The sequence below is a fragment of the Cryptomeria japonica genome, chromosome 10 (genome assembly GCF_030272615.1).
Source record: "Cryptomeria japonica chromosome 10, Sugi_1.0, whole genome shotgun sequence".
Classification (NCBI taxonomy): Eukaryota; Viridiplantae; Streptophyta; class Pinopsida; order Cupressales; family Cupressaceae; genus Cryptomeria; species Cryptomeria japonica.
The window spans coordinates 229,051,632-229,076,926 of NC_081414.1; the positions used below are offsets into that span (position 1 = coordinate 229,051,632).

Below are 25,295 nucleotides of genomic sequence, written 5' to 3' on the forward strand. Positions count from 1 at the left end.
AGAAACTATTGTCCAGGCGATACTGTCATTAGGACCATCAAAAGAGAGATCAATTGGAAGGGACCCCGCAAGGTTAGTCAAACTTGTACTATTGATTTTTATTAAATAAATTAGAGAGTGTTAGCTACTTGGTGCCCATCATCATGGAGTGAGATGACTAAAGTGACGGTTGCAACACACTCCTTTCTCAACGAGCAATCCAACAGTTTGCATGGCATGACAAAGCAAAGTCACAAGTAATTGGCATTCCTAATGAGTCTGAATACTATGGTTAAAGCAAAAGGCTAATGACTCGAATTAACTATTATAGATACTGCGAATTCCTACAAAGGAAGCCATTTTGAAATGTGAGCCTTGACTAATATTAATAGGTCTACTTCTTAAATCATGTGGATCTTTTCAACAATCTGATATCCAAATCATTTATAAACAGGACCTCCTCGATAAAATGGAACCACTTATTAAATCATGTGTATCTTTTGTTAACAATCTAATATAGAATCATTTATAACCAAGGACCTCCTTGATAAAATGAATCTCTTGAGAAACAATTTTCCATGGGATGCTGGAGGAAAAACATATATCAAACTAGTAAAGCCTGTGTTCAAGTGAATACCAATGGGGAATGCAACATGAACCTATTATACATCCGCAGAAAATATATAAGAATGACAGTATACAACATGAATAGCTATTCTTTTATGACTTTCAAACACAAATATCCCCAAGGCTTTCCTTCTCAACAACACGATCCATCATGCCAATTATATTTTTCTTGTGACGGAGATAAAACTCTGCAGTTAAGATTTGAGATTCTTTGGGTTTCAAGTCGCCATGTGAACCCTGTTGACAAGTGCTCAAAAATGTCATTACAACTTGTTCAAGATGCATATGGCAGCAATCTCAGGCATCAAACCTTATAGTAAATACTAAAAATAACTATTATTAATTATATAAATGAACTAGAAACGATGCTTTTCTAGCATGTGGACATGTCTGTATGCCATTGAGTAGATGACCCAACAATTTTATTTTAACTAACCCTCAATCTCCATCTACTAGAATGTTGATTTCAGGACAAGTACAGGAGTTTCTCTATAAGAACTAATGAAATTACAAAAAGCTAAAACACTTGTCTGGCTTATGAATTTAAGTATTCTTCTCTTTTTTATGCTCAGAGCTGATTGTCATTTGCTCACAAATCATTTTATTCCTTCTGAAAGGGTAACCTTTCAGTTCAACATATGACTTTTTTTTTCTTTTTCACCCCCATGGCCTTTCCCACATTGTCTGAACACCTGAGATATAAAGGTCAACTTTTTATCTGAAATTCAAATAAACAATCAATACTTGAAACTGTTGAATTCTGTGACTGTACTTTACACAACCATTGTGTCCCTTGTTCACAAGCATCTTGAATCTTGATTAAGGAGGATATTTTGCTTATTTATCATGCACTTGCAAATAATGGACTGCATTATAGGCTGTTATTTCAAAATTCTCTCATTATTTCAGTCTCTTTCTTCACATCAGAAAACTGATAAAGAGTTCTTTCATTTATTAGTTCTGACATTGTTTCTTTCTACTTTGTTCTGGATTGGCATGTTCATTTTGAGTTCACTTTTCTCTCCTCACTTAACATTGTATCATGCTGCTCTTTTGATTCTTGCCAAGCTACTTAGCCATTCATGGATGTTAGTAATATTTTCTTTCATTCTATCTCATTACCTTATTTCCCTCAACCAAAGACAAGCAAGAAAACAACCAACAAAATCAGTTTTGCATGTGTGCATGTGTGTGGGCATACAATCTTACACAGCCGGCAATATGTTCACTTTATAATAAAAATCAAAGAGATTAAAAATGAAAAGCATGGAGATTAATAAAAGGATGAAAACAAACCATGCGAGATATTCTGTCACGGACTGCAGAGTGCATACATATGCCAGCAGCAACTGAAACATTCAATGAATCAACCATACCAGTCATGGGAATGCTGCATCTCACATCTGACAGCTCCAATGCTTCATCACTTATGCCCCTGTATATACAAATGGGCTTCTGGGAATTAGACCACCATATCTATTGTACAAAAACCATGAAAGTCAAACTTAATCTTTAAGGTTATATTCTTTAGGAAAAAATTTCAGAGCATTTGTATTAGAATTAAAAGGAAATAACATGTCAATCAGATTTAATCATTCTCACTAAATCATTAATTTTCTTTCTGATGAAATTTCATGATGAGAACTATCAGCAAAAAAATTCCTTCAAACAATGAAAGGCATTGATTCAAAATGAGAAAAAAGCCAATAAACACAGCTATACCAGGGACAAGGCCACCTTTCCTTGTCTTTAATATACCATCTTTTTGTCAGGTTGTTTTTTCTTACATTTTTATAAGCCTAGATCATGATGTCTATTTTTCTTTTTGCCTTTTCCACTGTTTCCCAGGAAAGGGAAGATAATGGCATGCCAATTAATATATAATTATTGTCTAAGTCAACCATACCAAGGCATCAGGTATTGCATTTCTCTCCTCTTTCCGCAACTGATTCGTATTTGCAAAAGCTTTGCATTTCACAAAGTGTGCTTTCAATAATGGAAGCAGTTTAGGAAGAGGTGAATCTTCCAAATGTACACCTTATTTTCATAATAATATTGTTCAAATTGACCATTAAATTAATTATTATCGAGCCCAACTTAAAATAATATTAAAAATTATTTCCGTTGCTTTACCCTTTAGAATATGGGAAGTGGGGAAAGGCTATAGGTCTTCTCCATGGTTCTCTCTACGAAAAGGGGACATGGCAACCAAAAATTGCAATCAAATAAATAGCATCCATTAGAAGCAAACATTTTGCCCACTTTGCTCAAGTTCTTTGAGGATGAAGCAATATTGATGGAAGAAAAACCTAGTTTTATACAACTATTGCATATATTCTCTAAGGAGGATGAAGTCACACAAACATCCCAAGATCATATTCGTGAGCAGAAAGAAGTCAAATACTGTAATGTCCCTACTAGGCAGGGATCACTATCCTGCAAAACAGACTGTTAGAATACAATAGACATTTATATATATATGTAATCTAAATTGCAATCGAAATTTAAAACACTTAATTAACATAATCATAATTTTAATCTAATAAAAAGGATACGAATGCCATACAAAGTATGTCCTTAGGCAGCCGTGAAGCTCGCCTTCTTGGAACCCATCTTGGTTCCAAGCCCTCCAAGAAGTCGAAGGTGAATTCGACTCCTGTCTTGAATGTAATTCCTTACATCCAAGCTCTCCAGGAAATCGAAGGTTATCTTGATTCCTGTCTTGGGTCTTACACCCAAGCCCTCCAAGGAAGACCATGTGTCATTCCTTGCCTTGGGTGATGCATCCCATCACCCAAGTCCTCGGAGTGGACCGGCCAGATCCAACTCCTCTTGGTTGAACTTAATCAACCAAGCCCTACATATGCATATTAATAATCAGTATATATACTGCCCTAGGGATTTCATAATCCCTTCCTTAGACTAATGGAGTTTCCTCCCTATAGTCTCCAACATGGGTATACATTTGTATTTATAATGCATTTGATGATTTAGTCCTATTTTAATTTCTTAATCTTCATTTTACGTTAACATGTATTCCTAATGTGTTCTTTAACATATATACATATTAAATGTATCCTACCATTGTTGACATATGCATTACACCTTCCTTGATAACATCTTTATTTCTTAATCATTCCCTATGTGCAGATTAATATATTAATTAATTACCTTCTTTAATGCACATATGTTTTAACTTTTATATATTCTTACCAATGTTCAATGAAATATACATTACTTAATATTAACATCTTAATTATCATATTTAATTTAATGCTTAATGAAACATACATTAGTTAATGTTAACATATATTAGTTATCACACTTAATTAATGCTCAGTGAAATATATATTAATATATTAATCTGCATTAATATACTAATTAATCCTATTATATCCTACCTTACCTCTTACCTGCTGTACGCGAAGGTCTGCTCCTGATTGCTCTTCCCGTCCTCCTCTCCCCTTCCCTTGTGGTGGCTGCTTCCTTTTAGAGCCTCGTGAAGCGCTGTGACCCTTCACGATCTCCTTCCGCACCAAGGGTTGCGGTGGTAATTGATTGCCATCGCACCTCTTGGTGTAGGGGAATCGGGGGGTTTATTAGTGTTTGCCTTTTAGTTTTTAAATATATAATAATACATTAAGGTTTGCTTTTTTTAATATATATTAAATATAATACTTCCTCATTGTTATATATATTTAAATTAATAATATAATACTTCCTTCATTTAAAATAATAATATAATACTTCCCTCATTTAAAATAATAATATAATACTTCTTTTATTATATGTGTATATTAAACATTGGCATTTTAAATAATGTATTTCCTCTATTTACAATAATCTTATTTACTTGATCCATACTTTACATCAGGTGCTAACGCGGGGTTATCACAAATACACGAGAGAGGATGATGGTGAATCCAATTGCTTCTTTTTGTCATTTAAAGGATTGTTGGAAAAAACTGCACTAATATAGTCAAACAAGACAATGATACTTTTCTTTCTTGGGAGGACTCAGCTTCAAAATCAAATGATAAAGCATTTCAAAAGATATCTATTGAAGAAACAAAGCATCTCATGCTAGAAATTGACATTTTTCTCCAACATCTAACTCTAAGAACAAAAGACAAATGTTTCTTTCTCTTGAGAGGTCACCACTACAAATTTGTGGACTCGAAAAGCAATTTTAAATAGAAGTTTTGATTCCAAGATATTGATATTGATCATGATGTCAATGATAGATCACAATTAGATGAACAATTTCATGAACATAATTCAACTTTGGAGGCACCCTCCAGCTCACCAATTCATGAAAACAATTATATACCAGATCTTGATAGTTTTCTACAAGTCCTTGCGAACAATCTTTTAATGGAGAACATGATAAACTCTCTTTTGAGTTTTTACTCACCTTTGTCTTCAACAAATCTCATATATGTTAGTGAAGAAGTGGATCATTTTCTTCAAGACATGAGATTGATCCAAAGAGGAATCTGATATGTAGATTAACCTGTAAATGAATTGGATAGTTTACAATGTATACAATGAAAGCTTATAAAAGCATAATGATAAAACCCTAGATACAAACCCTAGAGGAAGATTAAAGTAGCCAATGCCAAGTGTCACAATCATAATGAATGAGGCCACATAAGCTATTATTAGCCTAATCTAATAAAAGGAAAAAGCACCTAAGTTTAGCTTAAGTGAATAAAGTAATTAAAGGATCTAATTATATAATTAATTAGATATTGTCCTAGTTACTCCAATAACCCCCCTTAAGATTAACTCAGGGATAAGCTAAAGAGCTAAAGATGAATGCAAAATGCAAAGCATGAATGGATCTCGTCAACAAAGGCCGGATTAGGTACCCATGTACAAACCAATGCAATATCTCATAACTAGAGAAAAGGAGAAAAATTAATGGGACAAAACTACTCTCCAAAAGAGAGAAAAGAAACAACAAGAAATGATGATGCATGGACCAAAGAAGCATTGTCATAGATTCATATTCATTATCCTACTAGGTGGAAAGAGACAACAACAATAGGATTTTTAATGAGGAACCTAATCCTTTTCTCCCACCTAATATATTTATTTAAGCGCTCTAATGAAACTAGAAATACTTTTAATTTATCCAAGGACTAACAATCTGGAATGAACAAAACTCCTCTCCAAAAGAGAGAAAAGAAACAACAAGAAATGATGATGCATGGAGCAAAGAAGCATTGCCATAGATTCATATTCATAATCCTACCAGGAAGAGACAACAACAATAGGATTAATAATGAGGAACCTAATCCTTTTCTCCCACCTAATATATTCATTGAAGCCAACTGCTCCAATGAAACTGGAAATTCAAATAATTAATTTATCCAAGGACTAAAAATGTGGAATGATGGATGGTGAAGTGACCTACTAAAAGATGATATTTTTCAACACATGTACTTTGCTAATTGTTGATGGTGTTTTCATGCACTATCAAACACAAAATAAAGTATTGAATACTCCATCCTCTCTTGAACAAAGACTTTTCAAATGTTGAAGATTAGCGAAGGATCACTTGAGACGACTCCAAGGTTTACAATGTCAGGTCTTGACGTGTTGGATAGCTTCAATGGTATGATGTGTTTGTTGTACCTTCAAGGGGACTTAGACAATTGTTCTTCATCAACTTCAAGCTTAATGGAATGTTCTTCTTCGGATGATGTTGCAATGTCGCTCTTTCCTACTACTAATAATGATCTTTGATTAAAAAACTGAAAAAAGGGAGTAAGGTTTAGAAATGCTATGCTAATGCTAGGAATGCAAGACAATAGACACTTTCAAGTGAGCTCAACTAAGCTTTGCTTTGACAGGCTATGAACATCTCCACAACGCTAGTGCGATCTTCTAAGGGTAGTTTGAGGGTTTTCAAATCACTACCACAAGCATAGATACCTTCAAGATGAAGCTTATCAATGATGAAATAGTAATTGAAGTTAAGCTTTAGCTAAGATAAGTTCAGTTGACTATGCAAGATACTTCACCATTGATGGAGTACTAATAGTATGAACAATGAGCTTCACTATCAATCATGCACATGAATCTTCCATTCATCTAAAATACTTTAAGAAAAATCTATTCTAATTTATTTTGTCTTTTAAAATATTAAGTTCTCTCATAAAACGATGAAGAAACAAGCAAATGCTCCAAAACTCAATAAGTCATCAACACTTCAATGATTTTATTAATTTTGCAGCATCGAGCAACAATTCTTCAAAACTCTTCTAATCGATCCTTTACAAATGAAATGAGTTGAGCTTATATAGAGCTCTAAACTACAATGGATGGCCAAGATTAAATCAAAATCAAGGGCCAAGATTTTGCCACCTAAACCCTAATTAGGGTTTGTTACAACAAAATACTAATAATTGCAAATTATTTAATATTAGCCAATAGGAATGTGACATCCATTTGGCACAAAATATGAGGAAAAATCCTCAAATAAGAAAAATGACACATGGGATCATAAAATCCTCAAATAAGAAAAATGACACCACATGGGACAATAACAAACTAGTGTTCCACCGACATTGGGGACGGGGGAACGCGGGGACGGGTTTCCAAGATGGAGGGACCAAGGGCCTAAGTCTGGGGACTGCGGGGGGACGACGGCAAGGTGGTGGTGCTGATATAGTTATACATATACATATAGTACTTGAAAAACTAGTTTTGAAAAGATGTATGACAGTATAACAGTATAAGAATTACATTTCAAATGAAACTATAGGAAATTTTAAATACTAAATCTAAATACCAAGATTTCTTCAATGTTAATTGTTAATTGCTAAATAAAATTTGACAAATGAAATTGCCAAATTGGAGATTTCTATTATATCGAAAAAAGGAAAATATGAATATCTGATGTCATTGCAAAGTCTATAATAATAAAGATGATTACATGATTCATCATTACAATGAGTAGCCAAATACAAATACTAATAGCAATAGCATTACAAAAGAGACTAGAGTCACTTTTTTTAAAATTTTAATTTTAAACATTGCATATACGTGGGGGCGACGAGAGACATCTAGGCGTCTCCCTATCCCTCGAGAGACGTTTGCACGTCTCTCAAAGGACGGGGAGACACCCAAATGTCTCCCCGTCTCCGGCGGCGTTTGGGTGGTGGTGGCGGGAGACGTCGTGTCCCATCCCGGAGACATCCCCGTCTCCAAGACACGACCAAAAAGGGGGGGGACGAGTCCCCGTGGAACACTGTAACAAACTATCTTCTAGAATCTTGTTGCCCTTATCTTTTTCTTTTATTGCAAATTCAATGAATCTGACATCATGAATTCGATCTCAGTTATTGGAGCGGCTGACAATCTCCTCAACTGTTTTTCCAAGTAACTAACTTCTTCTAAAGCAAAGGCAAAGGTTGTCTCCCATCCTAGCCCATAATCTCTAGTTTTGCTGGCAAGTACTATGATTGAGTGTATATCATCCAACTATTTCTCAGAAGGTGATCCGTCTTCTCCAAAGAATATGATCTTCACTTGTTCAGCTAGCTGATCAACATCTATGTGAATTCCTTCATTCATCTCCTTCTCAATAATGATCTTAGCTACCTCTACGATCTTGTCATGTATCAAATTTATTGCTCCATCGACTTGGGTAAATCCACTGTTGATATCTTAAAAAATGACCTTCCTCATTCGAAGCAAGTTACACCACTGCTGGAAATCAAGTGATTGTCCATTTCTTAATACTCCACCCTTCGCCAAGGTTTGTTTGGGTAGTTTCTTCATTGCTTACAATCTCGGCATGGTATGGTCTCTAGTGTAAACAAAAGTATCATAAGCTGCCATGAGGACTTGAGTTCTTTCAAGGATATTTATGGCCTTATCAAATATCTTCACTAGTTCTTTTATAAATGCATTCGCCCTTTTGAAAGTCTTATTTATCCAAGTATCCATCAAGTGTGTTGAAGTTCTCATCTTTTCCAAATTGTCAACTAAGTCTGGAGATAGCAATGGTGGTAGCGTAGCTGAAGGATCATGATGCCTTAGTAGTTGCTTGAACTGCTGGAAGTAACTCTTCAATGCACTCACTTCTCTTTCCAATTTCTTGTTCTTCTCTACTTCCAACCTCAACATGTCATGGATTGTCTTCGCTGTGTTGTTCATGTCTTCTTATGCTTGCATAGTGGTGGGAGCACCTAAATCAATAGTCTCCAAGTCATAACCTCCGTTGTAATCTCGCCTTCAAACTTATCTACTCTTGGAGTGGCAATTTGTATTATTCGAGATCCTGCACCATCTCTTGTACATCTTAGTCACTTTCTTCTTCTTAGCAAGTTCTTGAGTTCTATTTAGGAAGCTGTCCAAATCAATAGGATCTTCCTCTGCTACTATCACCTCTTTTGTTAACCTCTCCCTAAGCCATGCTAGGATAATAGATTTCACCTCTCCATTTGCACCTCATTGAGCTGTCGATCCTCTCAAGGTGGAGATGTTACTTCTTCATTTTCATTCTCAATGTCCACATATACATCTTTGCATGTTTTGTCATTGATTTGCTCAAGTGGAATTGAATTGTCTTGATCCAATGGTTGCTTTCCTTCGTCTATCTTTTCGCACTTGATGTTTTGGACTGTAGATTCCATGGACTCATTCACTCCATGATCAATGCTCCTTTAGGTGGGTAACCTTCTTGATCGGTTTCTTGATTCATCTCTACTTCGTGTACTCAAGAGATACTAGTGGAAGGGTGGCTTGAACTTGATTTATGCTTCTTGTTTGGAGGTTCTTCCTTGTGACTTTCTTTTCTCTTCGATCCCTTGGAGTGAGCTGACTAGGTGGCACTTCCACTTATGCTTTCACTTTCCATATCATCATCGGAAGACTCTACCTCTCCAATCAATTCGAAAGTTAGCTAGGTATCCTGATTCTTCAATTATTGGATTTGGATGTCTACCCATCGTTTTGTATATGCAAAGATTGGCTTCATTAGATCTTTCAAATTGGTGATCTCTACATCAATCTAATTGACTTTCACCTCTTTGTCTTTATCTTGTTCATATATTGGCTAGAGGCGTCTTCCACTATCTTGTGCCTGATCTGGAATGTCGAAGACCTTGCGCTTCCAAATGATGTAGATTGGTAGCCTTGAGCACATTTGAGCATTCATGAAATGTTCTTCCAATTGTAGCTTATGTTTGTGCCTTCTTCTGCTAGATATTTTGATACTGCCGTAGGGATCAAAGCTATCTCTGGAAAACTATGGGATAAGGAGAGATTTCAATTCTTCTTCAACCTTCTCAGCTACCTGCAAGGATGGACACACTTCCAATGACTGTCCAACTGAAATGGGAAATGGGATTCTTAACTTGTGTCTATTCTTTTGTATGTTGTTGTATGTCATCAACTGCCTCACCAACTCAAGCAATACTAACTTGTTGGTAGGATATCGAGGTAGAATGTAGGGTGGACAAGAGCATCCTTGAATTCTTATGCAGGTGAACTTGGGAAACTGGATAAACCAAGCTCCGAACTTCTTTATCAGCTCTTTTGCTTGTGGGGATAACCTTTGATGAATACACCTTGCAAGGTTCCCGTTATATGCATCGTCAAGGCATCGTTCACCCTCCTATAATGTGCCTTGCCAAGATAATGTAGTTGTGTATGATTCGCATGCTCTCAATTATCCAACTTGCATACCAATTGGACCTCTATAAATTAATCCTATGTATTCATGAGCTCTGGCAAGCGAATATATGATGTATGAACTCATGTAGAATGTTTTGGTTCGTGCAAGTCTCTTGAGTTGTATATCGATGCTATTACTTATAATTCTTGCCCAATTGATCCTCTCCTTCCCATTCGATATGATTTCCACCAAGTAGAACATCCAATTCTCGAATTGGGATGCTTGAGGGGTTCCCATGATTCGGTTGAGCAAAGTGATTAAATCGTTGAATCCCTCCTTGAAGTCAAACTTGTGAAGCTTAGTGGGTAACTTGGATATGCCAAGCCGGCTCTTCAATAACCAATACTTATTGATTATGCCAAGGCATTTGTCGGGATCATCATCATAGAATGCCTGTGCAGCTTCCTTGCTTTTGTAGACCATGTCGTTGGATTCAAGTATGTGGAAAGCTTCATTGATAGTTGTCTCGAATAGATAGGCAAGTTCTCTACCATCAGGTGCTACTATTGTTCTTTTGCTCGCATCATAGTGCTTGACACACTCAATAATCAACTCATTGCATTGTATAGCTAGAGGGAAGTCTGTTGCCTTCACTATCCCGCTCTCGATCATCATTGTTGTCGGGTAATTAAGCAATAAGACATTTAATGTAATTAGAGTTAATGACGACAGTTAACCAGTCGGTTGTCGACACCGGGTAACAGACCGGTCACCTTTATATATTAGCGAGTCCTTGGTCATGGAGACAGGGTTAGTATGGTCATTGTCATTGTACTAACATTATTATGAATCAATGAAGATCTGAGTTTCTTTATATTCTGTCATGTCTATTATTTCTGCAATGGATTGAATTACACTTTATTGGCAAAACATTTTGATAAATATGACCCCTAATCTTTGCTTGTGCACTTGAAATACATTTAGATGGACTCAAAACAAACTTTTATATCCTATTTACCTTTCCATGGTCATATTTGCACAATGTGACCTCTTAGACCATATTAGGACTCAAATACACATCTTGAGCAAATGTCTTACAATGCTTCACAAAATGACTCAAAATACATTAAAATGACCATATAAACTCAAATATGAGTGAAATGATTCATGGCATGATCTTTAACCTCCTGGTGTATGTTTGGGTTAGGTGCTCCTGCACCATACTACCGACCTTGAAAGCTTTCCAAGTCCCTTGGAAACAACTTGCAAGAAAATCTTGTGTCTTGGACTGAAACTTTGTCTTTGTCTTCATCTTTATCTCTGCCTCTTCCTTTCATCATTCTCTCATTATCCTCATGCTGTTGCTACCAACTTCAAAAAGGTAATCATCCTCTCAACTACTCCCATCCATGGAGTATCCAATGGCTGCAACTCAAGGTGTTCCTCAGGCATCCACACAAACTCAAACTTCCTTTGCCTCACCTAGGAGTCTCTTTTTCCTCTCTCCCTAGTCTTTTGGCAACCACAACCAAGTTCTCTCCTCAACCTGTTCCTCTATAGTTAGGTGGATCCAACACCTGCAACCAAACACAACATAAACAAATTTCCTAGCCCAGATCTTTTGCTGGGCTCTGATACCAATTTGATGCAGAGCATCATGAAAAACCAACCAAGAACCCCAAATCAAACCACAGAGTCCCAATCCTAGGGTGCTCAATGACCCAAAATAATCATCAATATTCAACCTTGATATTTTTGAGGCATCCAACAAGATTAATATCAACCAACCAATCCAATATCAAATCTTTCATATCATTTATAACCCTTTAAACATTATTCAAGACCCAAACAATGCATTTTGCTGTCCCAATTAATGACAGTCTGATATACCCGTACTCAGTTATTAATAACTTTCCAACCCGACCATATTTGGAAGATCGCTTCGGTGAGGCTGTAGAAAACTAGGTTTCTAAAACCATATCAAAAATTCATAAAGATCCAACGGTGCAGTAAAAAGTTATCATCTCTGCACTGAGACCAATTTTGACTGTCATAAATCTGGAAAATGTATACTTGCTGCCTGCTAGGGCATCATATTTCACAACAAATACTTAACCAAACTAAAACAATACCATACTCAAATGAAAGCCCTCTGAGTCTACTTTCATGATATTCAAGTCATTAATTTTTCCAATGGTGAAATCACAAGATGAGTACAAATCCTTTCCAGCAACTCCATTTAAGACAGTTTAAAACCAGTTTTCACCAAAATCTTCATAACTTCCACAAATAAAAACAAAAACGCCTCAAACCAAAGGGAAAAGAAAGATGATTCACATATCTTTCCAATGAATCTATTTAGAGGTCTTAATAATCTCATATGAGTTCATACCATACGCTGCAATGTGACTGTTCTCAGGAAATATCAAATCTGCAATTAACAACTTTCACCAAAACTTCCATATCTTCTTCATTTCTAAACATAATCACTCCAACACCTCTTTCTTTGAGATTTCCTTGATGAGAGCCTATCGTGCACTTGCTTTGGTCTTGGGAGTCGCCATGTTCTACTTGTGGGAGTTGCCCAAGTTAGGGTTTTGATATGATTGTGATATCAACTAAAATGTCTTAAGGTTAGTAATTCCTTTCAAAACCTTATAGAATTATCAAAATCATCGATGAATTACAAAACCCTAGACGTATATAAAACCCTAGACTTAGTTGAAATCTGAAAATTACCATCTAAATCAATGAATTATGCTCTTGAAGCATGCTTAGATGATCACAAAGCAAAGAACATTGCATCATATGATTAGAACAACATAAAAAAAATAAACATGAAGCTGTACCAGCGTTGAATTAGGGTCTGGTTTTAATAAAGATGGTCAAATGACAGTCAATTCAGACCTGCAAGCAACCTCTAATGTGGCTGGTAACTTCAAACCAATTGCTAATTTGGCCAAATTGCCCTTTATATCAATGAGCTCTTGATTGAATGCTAATGTAGAATCACAGATCCTAATGATGAATTTGCTGATATGTAATGCAATTCGCTGATTCTTAATGGAAATTGCTGATGTTCAGTTTGCTGGTTCTTAATGGATGCAATGTTGATGCTAGCAATGGGAAATTTGCTGTCTTTGGGAGATAAGTTGCTTGGCAAATGAAGGATTTGCTTAGACTTGAATGAATTCGCCTTCCTTCGATCAAAATCGCTGCTCTTAACAATGTCATATCACTACAAGTAAAGGATGAAATCGGTGATTGATCAAATGAAATGATTAAATCATCACCTTTATAGAGATGCAAAAGACATGACCCTTGTTCTATGTTAGGCTGACTTGTATTTCATTTAATGATTTACAACTTAAAGCCCAAAGCCGACTTGTGTCATCAAATTCAAATTTGAATAAAACGCTTCTCTTCATTGGGGGGCCCTTTCAAGGTGGCACAAATGTTTAAATGCCTCTCCCTTGCCTTAGATGCAAAATCGCATTTCTACTCGGGTGGCAGAAATGCCTATGCTTAGTTTGCACATTTGGGGTGAGATTGGAAGTCTCAATGCTTAGGTTGCGCTTTGGAGGGTTGATGGGAAATCTTAGTTAGCGTTTTGAGGGCCTGATCGGAAATCGTCACTCCTTAGTTTGCTGATTGGAGGCCTGATCGGAAATAATCAATTCTTAGTTTTCTCTTTCAAGGCCTCATTGGAAGTCGGAATCCTTAGGTCACGCTTTGATGGGGCAATTGGAAATGTTTGTGTTTTTGAAGCCCAATTGGAAGTGGAAATTGAAAGACTGATCAGCTTGCTACACATTCCTCTTCTTGATTTACTATCGATCAAGTTTGCAACAACTTCTTGACAACGCACTTAGCAAGATCATGGTCACTTTTCAAGCAGTGAAATGCACAAGGCTTAGTTCGCTGATTTGGTGCTAGAATAGAAGCCTTAGTTTGCACATTTTGGGCTCCACTGGAAGTGATCCCAAAATGATAACTTCACTGTCTTGATCCCTTTGTTCTGAGCCTCTCATGGTGATTTAAACTCTAGCCTATCCTTCCTTAGAATATTGACTTTCTAAAACAAGTTTGCCTTAGCCAAATTTAGCATTTCATCTCCATTTGAGCAAGCAAAAGATGATGATTATCATGAATCATTCACTTCCAAAATGTTGAGCATATAGATCAACTTATACTTATTCATCCTAAAGGATCGCTACTAGCAATCTAACCTAAAAACCCTAAAACTGAAAGCAAAAGGGGTCCCCATTTGCGATGGGGTGATGTGTGAAATGGTCACAACACTAATAATCTAGTGCTTGAAGATTCCAACCTTGATGGTCTTTCGAATTCAGACTTTGCAAATTAGTTAGCCAAAAGCTTAATGGATGAAGATTAGTCAAGGAATGTTCCCACAACAAGGTGCTCCACTTATATCAATTGTGGATTACTAAGTTAAGAGTTGTTGAGTGGGATTTTCTTTCAACAATTCCAACCTTTTCCAAAGGTTGATGGTTGGACTAAGTTTAGGATTGCATATGTTGAAGAAATGCATGGAGAGGATCAATTCCAACATTTGGTGATTTCTATACCTACAAATATGCTATGGCCACAAGACATTGCTAGATACCTTTAAAAGGAGGCCCAATATCTTTACCTACTACAAAGGTTTCTCATTATGAAAGATTGTCACATCCTAATGAATATCAATCAATTGATGCTGAAGGTTTTGTTGCGTGATCATTCCTACCCACCCAAACCCTAGATTTTTAAGAAATTTTGTAGAGATTGAAAGGCTATGTACTATCACAATTAGATTACCAACTCAGAAGAGAGGTTGTTATTTTTTCCAACCTTTAAGGTTTTTTGTAACCCATTTTGTTTCCCTAGGCTTTTGCTCGTAAAAAATGTTTTTTTCTTTCAAGTGATGATGTATTATGCTTCCTGATTTGTGACTTTTTTTGTTATATAGTATTGTATTTCCCCTTTTAGTAATGTGACATGTTTTTTGTCAATTAGGTGATTTAGGAACATTTATTTTTATGTGCTTTAGGAATACTCTAATTTTATTGTGTATTTAATAAAGCATTGATCTACTATAAGACTAGAGACACTATTGTTTTATGCCGCAAGTTTATGCCATGGTCCCCAGACAAAGATAATTGTTTTACCCGTATGAAAATTTCATACTGAGTCAAATTTTGAACTAAAACCATTTGTTTACCCACCTCCAACATGTTTTTGATCTATGCTTCACATCATCTTGTTAGCTCTTTGTTCTTTTCTAACAAGTGTTACCCAAGGGCGTGTCTCCAATCCTTTTTGATGTGTCCCCATTTCTAGGACGAATCTACCATAAAACTAGAGATTCTATTGTTCTATGCCACAAGTATATGCCATGGTCCCTAGACAAAGATAATTGTTTTACCCGTACGAAAATTTCATATTGTGTCAAGCTTTAAACTAAAACCAATTGTCTACCCAACTCCAACGTGTTTTTGATCTATGCTTCACATCATCTTGTCATCTCTTTGTTCATTTATAAATTCCAACCCTTTTCAAGATCATGGAAAAAGGCTCTTGAAGATGTTAGTCTTGATAGAAAAAGGACGCTTTCTAATATGAACATTAGCTAAGTCATGTATAAAAGTGCACACTATATCCAAACACAAACCTAATAAAGACAACTTTTAAAATGGTAAAAAAGGTGTCTAAATATAAGAGAAACAACCTCGATAAGTGAAAGTCAAATTTCAACGTCAAATATAAAGTAAAAATGCTTCATCAAGGGAGAAATGACATGCATAGGCACATCCCTCAAAAAGGTTATCGAGTTTCAAAATGTTCAAGTTAATGTTTGAGCACATACTAGATAGCATAAACAGACTTGTACAAAGCATTTTGTGACAATATCAATGGACTCTAGTTTTCAAATGCAATTTCAAGATACATGTGCACTTTAGTGAAGACATCATACTTTTTAAATTTAGATGCAATGAATTGGGGCACACTTAAGCACCTATACAAAGGAGGATTGTTGTCTTTGTCCAAATATGTTTTAGGATTTTCAAAGGCTCATGGAAGACAAATTCTAAGAAATGCTTAAGCCTTTCAAAATAGGTGCACCTAGAAGATTAGATACATGTAGGTGCAAAGATGTTAGTTTTTAAAATTTTGAACTTGCTGTCAGGCACACACCTAAGCATAGATGCACACTGGTACAATCAATTCTTTAATGCCAAAATTTCCACCATCCAATATTCGGACACCGAAATGTCCCACCCCGGGTGGAACACTGAAACTGCAACCTGCTTGTTAATTTTAGATTAATAATACTATATTTCTTTTTGAAAGTGGTCTGTCAGAACTAGACGGAGAGTGTAGAAGGTTTGTTTGTTTGGTGCTTAGCAAGGTTTGATGCAACTGACGAAAGCTTACAACCAAGATTGATAACAACAATTTTGGAAATTAAAATATTCTTCAGATTTGCTACAAGCTTGTAATTGACAAATTCCCTTGAAGGGATTACAATAGTATACTCAAAATACCTTAGCAAAACATAGTGAACATACCTGATAGGCTTCTTCTTCGTAAGGATGAAGTGAGGAAGAAATGAATGGTATTTGCAAGTCTGATCTATAGTAAGCAGCCAAGCATGTCACTCAGAAAACTGATTCTTTGCTGCTGTTTGCACTTCAAAATCATAGTGAGTTGGTAGTCAAGACTTGTTTTTGATTTTCTGGTTTGTTACAATTGTAACCCACTCTGTCAGCCCTCCAATAAGTAACTTCCACTTCTGAACAGCCACCAAAATGGTACGGCCTGCAAGAAAGCACCTCCCTTCGAAACACTTCAAAACTTTTCCAATTCTTCTTAAAACTTGCTGCAACCTGTTCTGGATTGAACACGGAGTCTTCACTTGCATAGACCACTTGTAAAGTGGAAATAACATTGACTTTGGCACAACCAATCAACTCCCTAAAGGGGTCGGCCTAGCAAGCAGGTAAGTCACTCAAAAAATTAATCAAACAAGCACCAAACCCTTCCAGAGTTTAAAATTACAGTAATCTGCTGATATCAACTAACCCTTGCAGTCCCAATTCATAAGATGCAGATGCATGAGTTTCTTTGGGCCCAAATAACCCAAAAGGGGGTCGGCCTAGCAAGCAAGGAGCTGAATCAGAGAACTTAATAATTATATTCTAACTCCCTTAAATCTGCAGCAAACTTAAACTATATTGCTGGTGTAGACAAGTCTTGATGTCTTCAAGATGAAGTTGCATAAGATACCCTCTTCTTAGTTACCAATGAGCCAAAATAGGGGGCGGCCTGGCACACAAACACCTCACTCAGATTTCAACCAGGAACTCTTCAAAACTGAAAATCTTTGAAGCTCCAATGAAACCCCTGCTATGAGATTTCCCTTGCACACTCTTGGTTGATCTCCCACAACTGCAAGTGTGTTTGCTAATGAAGGTTTTCGTCTCCACAAGCAGTTCAAACCTGTTGTGACCATTTCACAAATCGCCCCATTGCAAATGGGGACCACTGCTTTTTGCTTTAGGGTTTGTTTTCTAGGTCTTTTAGGGTTTTGTCTGTTAGCCTTTGCATTTTGAGTGTCGCTAGGGGGATCACCTGGATAGCAGGTTCTGCTTGAGTTAGGTCAAGTTGGTGAGCGATGAAGTCTGGAATGTCCTGATCCTGAAATTTGGCTAAGTCTGGAATGTCCTGATCCTGAAATTTGACTAAGTCTGGAAAACTGAAAATCCTCCAAAAACTAGATTTTGCAATATAACTCCTGGAGGTCTGAAACCACTCTCAAACATCCTGAAAGTATATATGGAATATAACTTAAAGTATAATACTTAAATGTTATATTCCATAAAATTATCCTGACGGAGAGTTCAAAAAGTCAAATTTCGCTCCTGACCCTTCCTGAGGGTCCAAAGCGAATTTTGCTCCTGACCCTTCCAAAGGGTCCAAAGCGAATCTCGCCCCTGACCCTTCCAAAGGGTCCAGGGCGAAAATCAATCTAGGACTCATTTCTTGCCTTATTTGACCAAATTTTGACTTGCAAGGCATTTTGAAGGGAAAGTTGGAAATGTTTGAAAACCTTGAAAAAATGATGGATTTTGGCCAAGAATAGGAATTTCGCTCCTGACCCTTGCTAAGGGTCCAGAGCGAAATTCATTATAAACTTCATTTGCCACCTTGTTTGAGCTTGAAACCTTGTTCCTGGCCTTGAAAATGATCTTACCTCGCCCTGTGCAGTGGTTTGAAACTAAGAAATTGAATAGTTTAGCCTGGAATGAAGATTTCGCTCCTGACCCTTGCTGAGGGTCTAGGGCGAAAATTTTGTATGAGCCTATTTTTCACTAATTTTGTCTAACTTGTTTTGTGCAGGGTCTCCCAGAAGGAAGATTGGATGTCACTTGATGCAATTGAGGGTTTGAAAGCATGAAAATTGATGAATTTTGGGCAACAAAGGTAAAATCGCTCCTGACCCTTGCTGAAGGTCCAGAGCGAGATTTTGAATAGCTCTCATCTTGCAATGAAAAAAGTCAAGTTTTGGACATAGATGAAACGAGGACATCTCCCTTTACCCACCTGAGAAAGTGTCAATTTGAAAAAGTAAAGGATTTTGTTGAAAACTTAAAATTCACTCCTGACCCTTGCTGAGGGTCCAGGGCGAAAATCTTGTGGGAGATGTTTTTTGCTTAGTCTTGGTTGAATTGGAATGTCAAAGAGGTTTCAAGGTGAAAAATGAAACATTTTGAGTCTAAATTGCAAAATTTGCTCCTGACCCTTGTTGAGGGTCCAGGGCGAAAAACTTGGAAGGAGGCTTTTCTGGCTTGGTTTGATTGAAATGAAGTATCAAAGGCATATTGAAAAGAGAAATGAACATGGTCTTGAGTAGTGAAGGAGTTTCAAGTTTGAAAAATGAAGATTTTTATTCAAAATTGCAAAAATCGCTCCTGACCCTTGCTGAGGGCCCAGGGCGAAAATTGCAAAATCAACCTATTTCCTTTGAGTTTTGGCTAAGGCAAGGATGCACTAGGGTAAAAATGGCCTTCAAAAACATGATGAATAAGGATTTGCTTCCAAAACTTGATGATTCTAAGCCAGGGAAGAAAAATCGCTCCTGACCCTTGCTGAGGATCCAGGGCGAAAATTTGAATATCCCCTATTTTGCCTTGCAGGAACGAACCAAGCTTGGATGGAGTGGAAGAAGAAGACCTTTGCCTAGCCTTGAAGGGTGGATTCAAGAAAAGTTGATGGAGGAGTAAGCACAAATTTGAAAAATCGCTCCTGACCCTTGCTGAGTGTCCAGGGCGAAAAAATCCTAAATGCACTTTTCTTCCAAAATTCAAGTGAAATCGAACCCAAATTCCAGTAAAAGATGCCATTTGGAGTGCCTTGGTGATATTTTGGATTTGCAAAAATAGGATATTTAAGGCCTAATTTGGAAAATCGCTCCTGACCCTTGCTAAGGGTCCAGGGCGAAATTATTGTCAATCTTCATTGAGGCCTTAATCAAACATTGATATTCCTCAAATCCCCCAAAATTGCTAAGTTCGAGACATTTGAAAAAACTAAATCAAATTCGCGTTAAATTAGAGGCATTTTTAATTTAATAAGTTGATTTTTAAGCCTTAAAATAATAAAGAATTCCACCTTGGAGGCATTAAAATTAATTTAAAAATTAAAAAATACAAGTTGAGCGCTCAAGGCATTATTTTGCCTTTACTTAGCAAGTCGGCTCACCTTTTTTAAAGGTTTTATTTATTTATTTTTACCTCCTTATTAACAAGTCGGCCTTGGGGAAACAAGAGGTGAGCGCTCTATATAATGGAGATGCTTTGTTCAAGTTTTAATCATTCATTCATCCCTTTTTAAATGCGAAGTTGAAGTGTGAATGGGAGGAGCGAAATATAGCATGTTGGAGGCGAAATTCTACTAAGTGTGGAGACTAAGGAGGGTGAAATTCATTTTGAAGGCTAATGGAGGCGTAATTCATCCAAGGGAAGACTATAATCTAAGCCTTGTCCATCAAAATCCGGTCTTCTTTCATCATTTTCCAAGGTTTTGTAGTTGAGCATTCAAGGAGGAGGTATGAAGAATCATTTTTTTTGAAGTTCTTATTCAAGACTTATTGTGATTCCATAGCAATTTTGTAAAATCTAAGTCTTGAAAATCCAATTTACATTCATAATTAATTTGAAAATGTATAATTCTTGATTTATCATGACTTTTTCAAATTAATATCTTAAGTTATACCCTTGAAAGGTCTTAAATTTCATGCTTTAAGGTTTGATGCTCAAAGACTAACTTTAATATTTTGTGTAGGCATCAAATGGAGACCCCGGAGTTGGAAGATCAACCACTTTGCGGACCCTCATCAGAGAAGATCAAGGCAAGGACAAGGGCAACCTCCTCCAGTCTAGCATCGACAAGGATGGCCTTCTTCGGTCAAGCATCATCAGGAATAACCTCTTCCAATCCAGCATTCCAAGGCGAGGTACCTCGTCATCCTGCACATCAAAGACAAAAGAAGTCAGAGCAAGGGTTCGTTGAAGAAGCAGACAGTTTCAGAAGAGTTAATTAAAGCTAGCTTCTCGGCAACATCAAGTTGAATATCTACCGAGTTGTAAGAGTCAGACAAGGTGGCATCCTAGTCATCGCTCCTCCAGTCGGGTTGGTCCACCTCAGCATGTCCAGATTCAATGTACCTAACTCATGGGAGATGGCGCAAACTTCGATGTACCTACCCCAGCTATCCATTGGTCGAATTTTCCAGAGAAGACATGTGTCCAATTAATACAATTATTTCATTGGTCAGAATTGAGTTTGTTGTAACAAACCCTAATTAGGGTTTTCATTGTAGAATCTTGGCCATTGATCTCAAATTGATCTTAGCCATTGAATTGTATTAAGGGCACTATATAAGCCCCGACTCTTCATTTGTAAAGGCGAATAGAAAAGAGAGAATAGAAAATAGTTAGTCAATAGTTAGAAGGTGAGTAGTCAGTTGATAGAATAGCAATTAGAGTAGAATAGGAGGACAAGGCAAGAAATTGTTGCCATTGATTGTAAATAAACTCCATTTTCATTGAAGTAATGATGAAGTGTGTCGTTTCTTGCAATATGCATGGTTTCTTGTTGAATCGTCAATTCTAGATGGTAGATGATTAGATCGAATGAAGGAAATTGTTGAATGCACCTGTGTGGAATCCGTTTAATCCAAACCACTAGCCTCTTGCTGATGGTAAGTGCGCCTTGCGTGGTCAACTGGAACAAAATGAGCTTAATCTTAAGTCGTTACACGTCTATTGTTTCATGCATTATCTTGAATGGTGATCAGTGTCTGATGGTGTACGATTTGAACATATTGGAAGCAACCCTTAGAAGATCGCATTGAGTTGGTGTCGAATTGTTCAAGCCTGATGGTGAGACCCAGCCCAGTAGGACTCCACCTAGTCATTCATCCATCTTCTCACATTCTAGGTAGTAGAGTAGACTTCCCGAACCTTGCATCTTTTGCCATTTGTTTGTCTTCCAGTTAGTAAATAGGACTCGTGATTCCAGCAAATCAGACGTTTAGGTCGTCAAGTGTAAGTCCCCTTGTGATTCCAGCAAATCACATCATACCACAGAGAGCTTATCCACACGTAGAGATCCTACAGCAAAGAACCTTGAAGTCATCCCGATTGATCCTTTTCGCGACATCTTCAGCATTCGGGAACTTTATTCAAGAGAGGATAGGGTACCTTTAGGTATTTTATTCTGTGTTTGGTCATGTACAAAATACACATCAACAAAACCCTAAACCAGCAAGCTCCTCAAGGAGGCAAGAGTGAAAATAACAAAACATACCATTACCCTAACAATGATTCAAGTTGTCTTTATAGCCTCTTCTTTCTTACACCCTAATCAGGGTTCCTTTTCAAGTGCTCACTTTATAACTTTTTAATTGAGTTTAATTTTAATCTTTTATCTCCCACTAAGATCTTCTCTTTCTCTCTACTAGAAAGCGCCCAACTCCCTTTCTCACTAAACTCATATTAAAGTGCACTTTTTGGAGAGTTTATATTAGGCTAAAATAATGCTTTAGCTTGGCAACTTAAAATATTAAAAAATAATAATTGTTACCTCCCTTTCTTGTTTTTTAGCAAGCCGTTTGACATGGATCCTCTATACGTCCCGTTAGTCTACGAGGTCCCGATGATAGACTAACGCTGATTACCAAAGCTGGCTAATTAGAGGGGGACATTACAGACACATTGATGAATAATTCACAAGCACCTTCACCAAGGCAGATTACATGCATGCAAGAAGGAACACAAATGTACGAGGAAAATTTTTAAGTTCATGTTTATTAATACAAGTGCATGTTAAGTTAGAGGCATGAACCTTGCAAATTAAAATTATAAAAAATAAAAAAGTATCTTTGATCCAACACCTCCAGAACAGAAGCACACACAAAGTATCCTTGATTAGATGCCTCCAGAACAGAAGCACACAACTTACAAGGACGCACATCTTCAAGGCAGTACATACCAAAATATTACAAACCACATTCTAAAATTTTGAAATCCCCTAGTCAAGTGCACTTTTTCATACTAGTATCTTCCAATCTTAAAACTCTGCATGTGTGATAAATTGTAGAAGGAAAATGTTATAGCCATTTAGCAGTTTACAAGCATGCACCTAGTAACTGGTGTGCACTTCATAACTGGCAACCTTTTCTAACCCCCAAAAGAAAAATCTAATGATTAGATATGCACCTAAACAAAGTATCTTAGGAATGCACAAATATAATGTGGTTTGATTTGTCTTTAAACTTGCTATATTTTTAGCCAACTAGAAATAGTCATGATGCCTCTTTGAACAATAATACCTTTTCAAAAGTGAATGCAACTATTTACAAAGGTGTTATTCAAAAAAGTAGAAAAATATTTAAAGAAGAGGCAGCATTAATATCGGAGGAAACAAAGATAGGCTTTCAATTCTTATTTAAAGCAATTTTGATTTGTAATATCAATCACAATTAGTAAAGCAGAGTTTTGGTGACCATCAATAGGGTTTCATCAATCAAAGGCAAAAATAAACAAGATCAAGGCAAAGGATTTAGAAACGTGACTTGCATTTCATGGATTGGTGTGAAGATTAACAAAGTCAACAAGAAGTGTTTCATTTTGAGAGCAACAAAGTGAATTTTTTGAAACATCATCAGATCATAATCATCCAATGATGCACTTCCAAAAAGTCTATTTTTATTGCATTCTAAAATAGCCCACACTATTTTTAGTTGCCACTAGTTTTCGAAGAGAAGAGCATATGTTAAGCTTGCTTTTTTGATGTCCTCTATTTTTTGGTCAAGAGTTGGCTATTGTTAGATCATTTAACTCATAATGCATTAGACACTAGCTTTAATGAGATACTTGTGAATATTCCGATCATCAATTGATCTAACAATCACACACATCAAGTTAAAATTAGTGGATAGGGCTAATTTGTAATAAGGCTTGCAAATCATGCAAGCAATTGTAGTTAGGGTAAGATGCGGTTTTTTTTTTTCAATTTTTTTCATGCAATTATTTGTAAACAATATGAAAAAGTGCCTACTTACACTTAGTTTCATTTATAGTAATTTTCACACATGCATGTTGTTGGAAACTTGGATTTTCTATTTATTGAGTATTCAATGTTATTGTAATCCTGAACTTGTTTTTTCAGTAAATGACATTAATTACACCCATCATGCTTATAAATGTTTATTGAGATGTCTTGTTATGTATAAATAGATTTGTTTGGGTTAAATTGCTTCAGTGAATTCACAAGCTTTGTAGTAGCTCATGGCTGTGTATTGAGTCCTACAATAAATTTAAGCGTAGCATTCATGTTTGTGTTAATCTATCCAACTTCATATGTGTACTTTCATTGTTTAGTCTCTGCATTTAGCTGAATAAGGCGTGTGTAGTCGTAGAATTGTTTTTGGTCAAAAAGAATATAATCCTTTGCCTACATTGAAGAGTGTCTTCGCCTTTTACCCTATAGACAAAACCAAAAAGAGATGCATTTACATTATATTTAACATGAATGTGAACCACCCCAAAAAACAGATTAAAGATTGAAAATTGAAAGTACATATTGTGCAATTTTAAGTTAGTTTTTAATTTAAAGGAGCTTCCCCTTCTAATCCAAAAAAGAAGGCTTCGTTACACATTTGTTCAGTTTTGTGTCACACTAAAAGATGTAAATTATGTTAATGTATGGTAGCTTCGGTAAGATAAATGATTGAATGAGAGATAAATGAAGTCTCTCATTCAATCATTTATCCTATCGATAAACTATCAAGAAAACTTCAAGCTATTTCATTTGATGATCATTCTTCAGTTGTATATGTCCAATCTACTTAATCGATCAATATCGATAATCATATCATAGCATAGTATATCAGTTTGCATTATAACAGTGATCACCGATTATTATCGGGTTAACCATGTATCCCAATTTATATCAGATATCTTCACAGCAGTAAACAAATGATGATTATCGATATTGTTATCGGGTGGCAAAGTATGCACCGCTTGGTTTATAACTATTAGTTAGTGATTGGTATCGGTCAACTTAGACACCGATTGATATCGGTTAACATGTCACGCAAACACCGATTGGCATCGGTTAACATGCCACGTGAATACCGATTGGCATTGAACACTAAGTTACGTAGACCCCGATTAGTATCGGGCTGTTGATTAGAATAAACACCGATTGATAATTATATATCAAAGGGTGCGATCAAGTAATGTTTTGATCGGTCATATCCATAAGACATGACCGGTCAAGGCATTGCTTGATCCTCCCCTCTTGCATATATATATCAATCGATATTTGTGAGAAGGATATTGAAATCGATAAATACTCCTCTCACCTGCCATACAAAAGAAGATAGTCAGATTTATAATATAAATAGATAATACATAGATAGAGAGAGTACAAATTAGAATACATCTTGCATATTGAATTGTAAATTGAACATCATTTACAAATTAAAACA

General features: G+C 36.3%; 1 protein-coding gene across 3 annotated transcripts in view; it reads right to left on the reverse strand.

Annotated features, from left to right (window-relative positions):
• Nucleotides 1-440: 440 nt before the first annotated feature.
• Nucleotides 441-25,295, reverse strand: part of LOC131077803 (uncharacterized) — a 110,264-nt gene continuing 85,409 nt past the window's right edge. The window contains exons 5-6 of one of the 3 annotated variants that reach the window (XM_058015359.2): nt 1,903-2,041; nt 441-843 (exon numbers count right to left, since the gene is read on the reverse strand). In XM_058015359.2, coding sequence (XP_057871342.2) covers nt 709-843; nt 1,903-2,041 — 274 coding nt within the window. In that variant the 3' untranslated portion in view covers nt 441-708. Of the gene's footprint in view, nt 844-1,144; nt 1,299-1,902; nt 2,042-24,600; nt 25,170-25,295 lie in introns of those variants that run through there. The other 2 variants (XM_058015360.2, XM_058015361.2) reach the window with 2 other exon arrangements.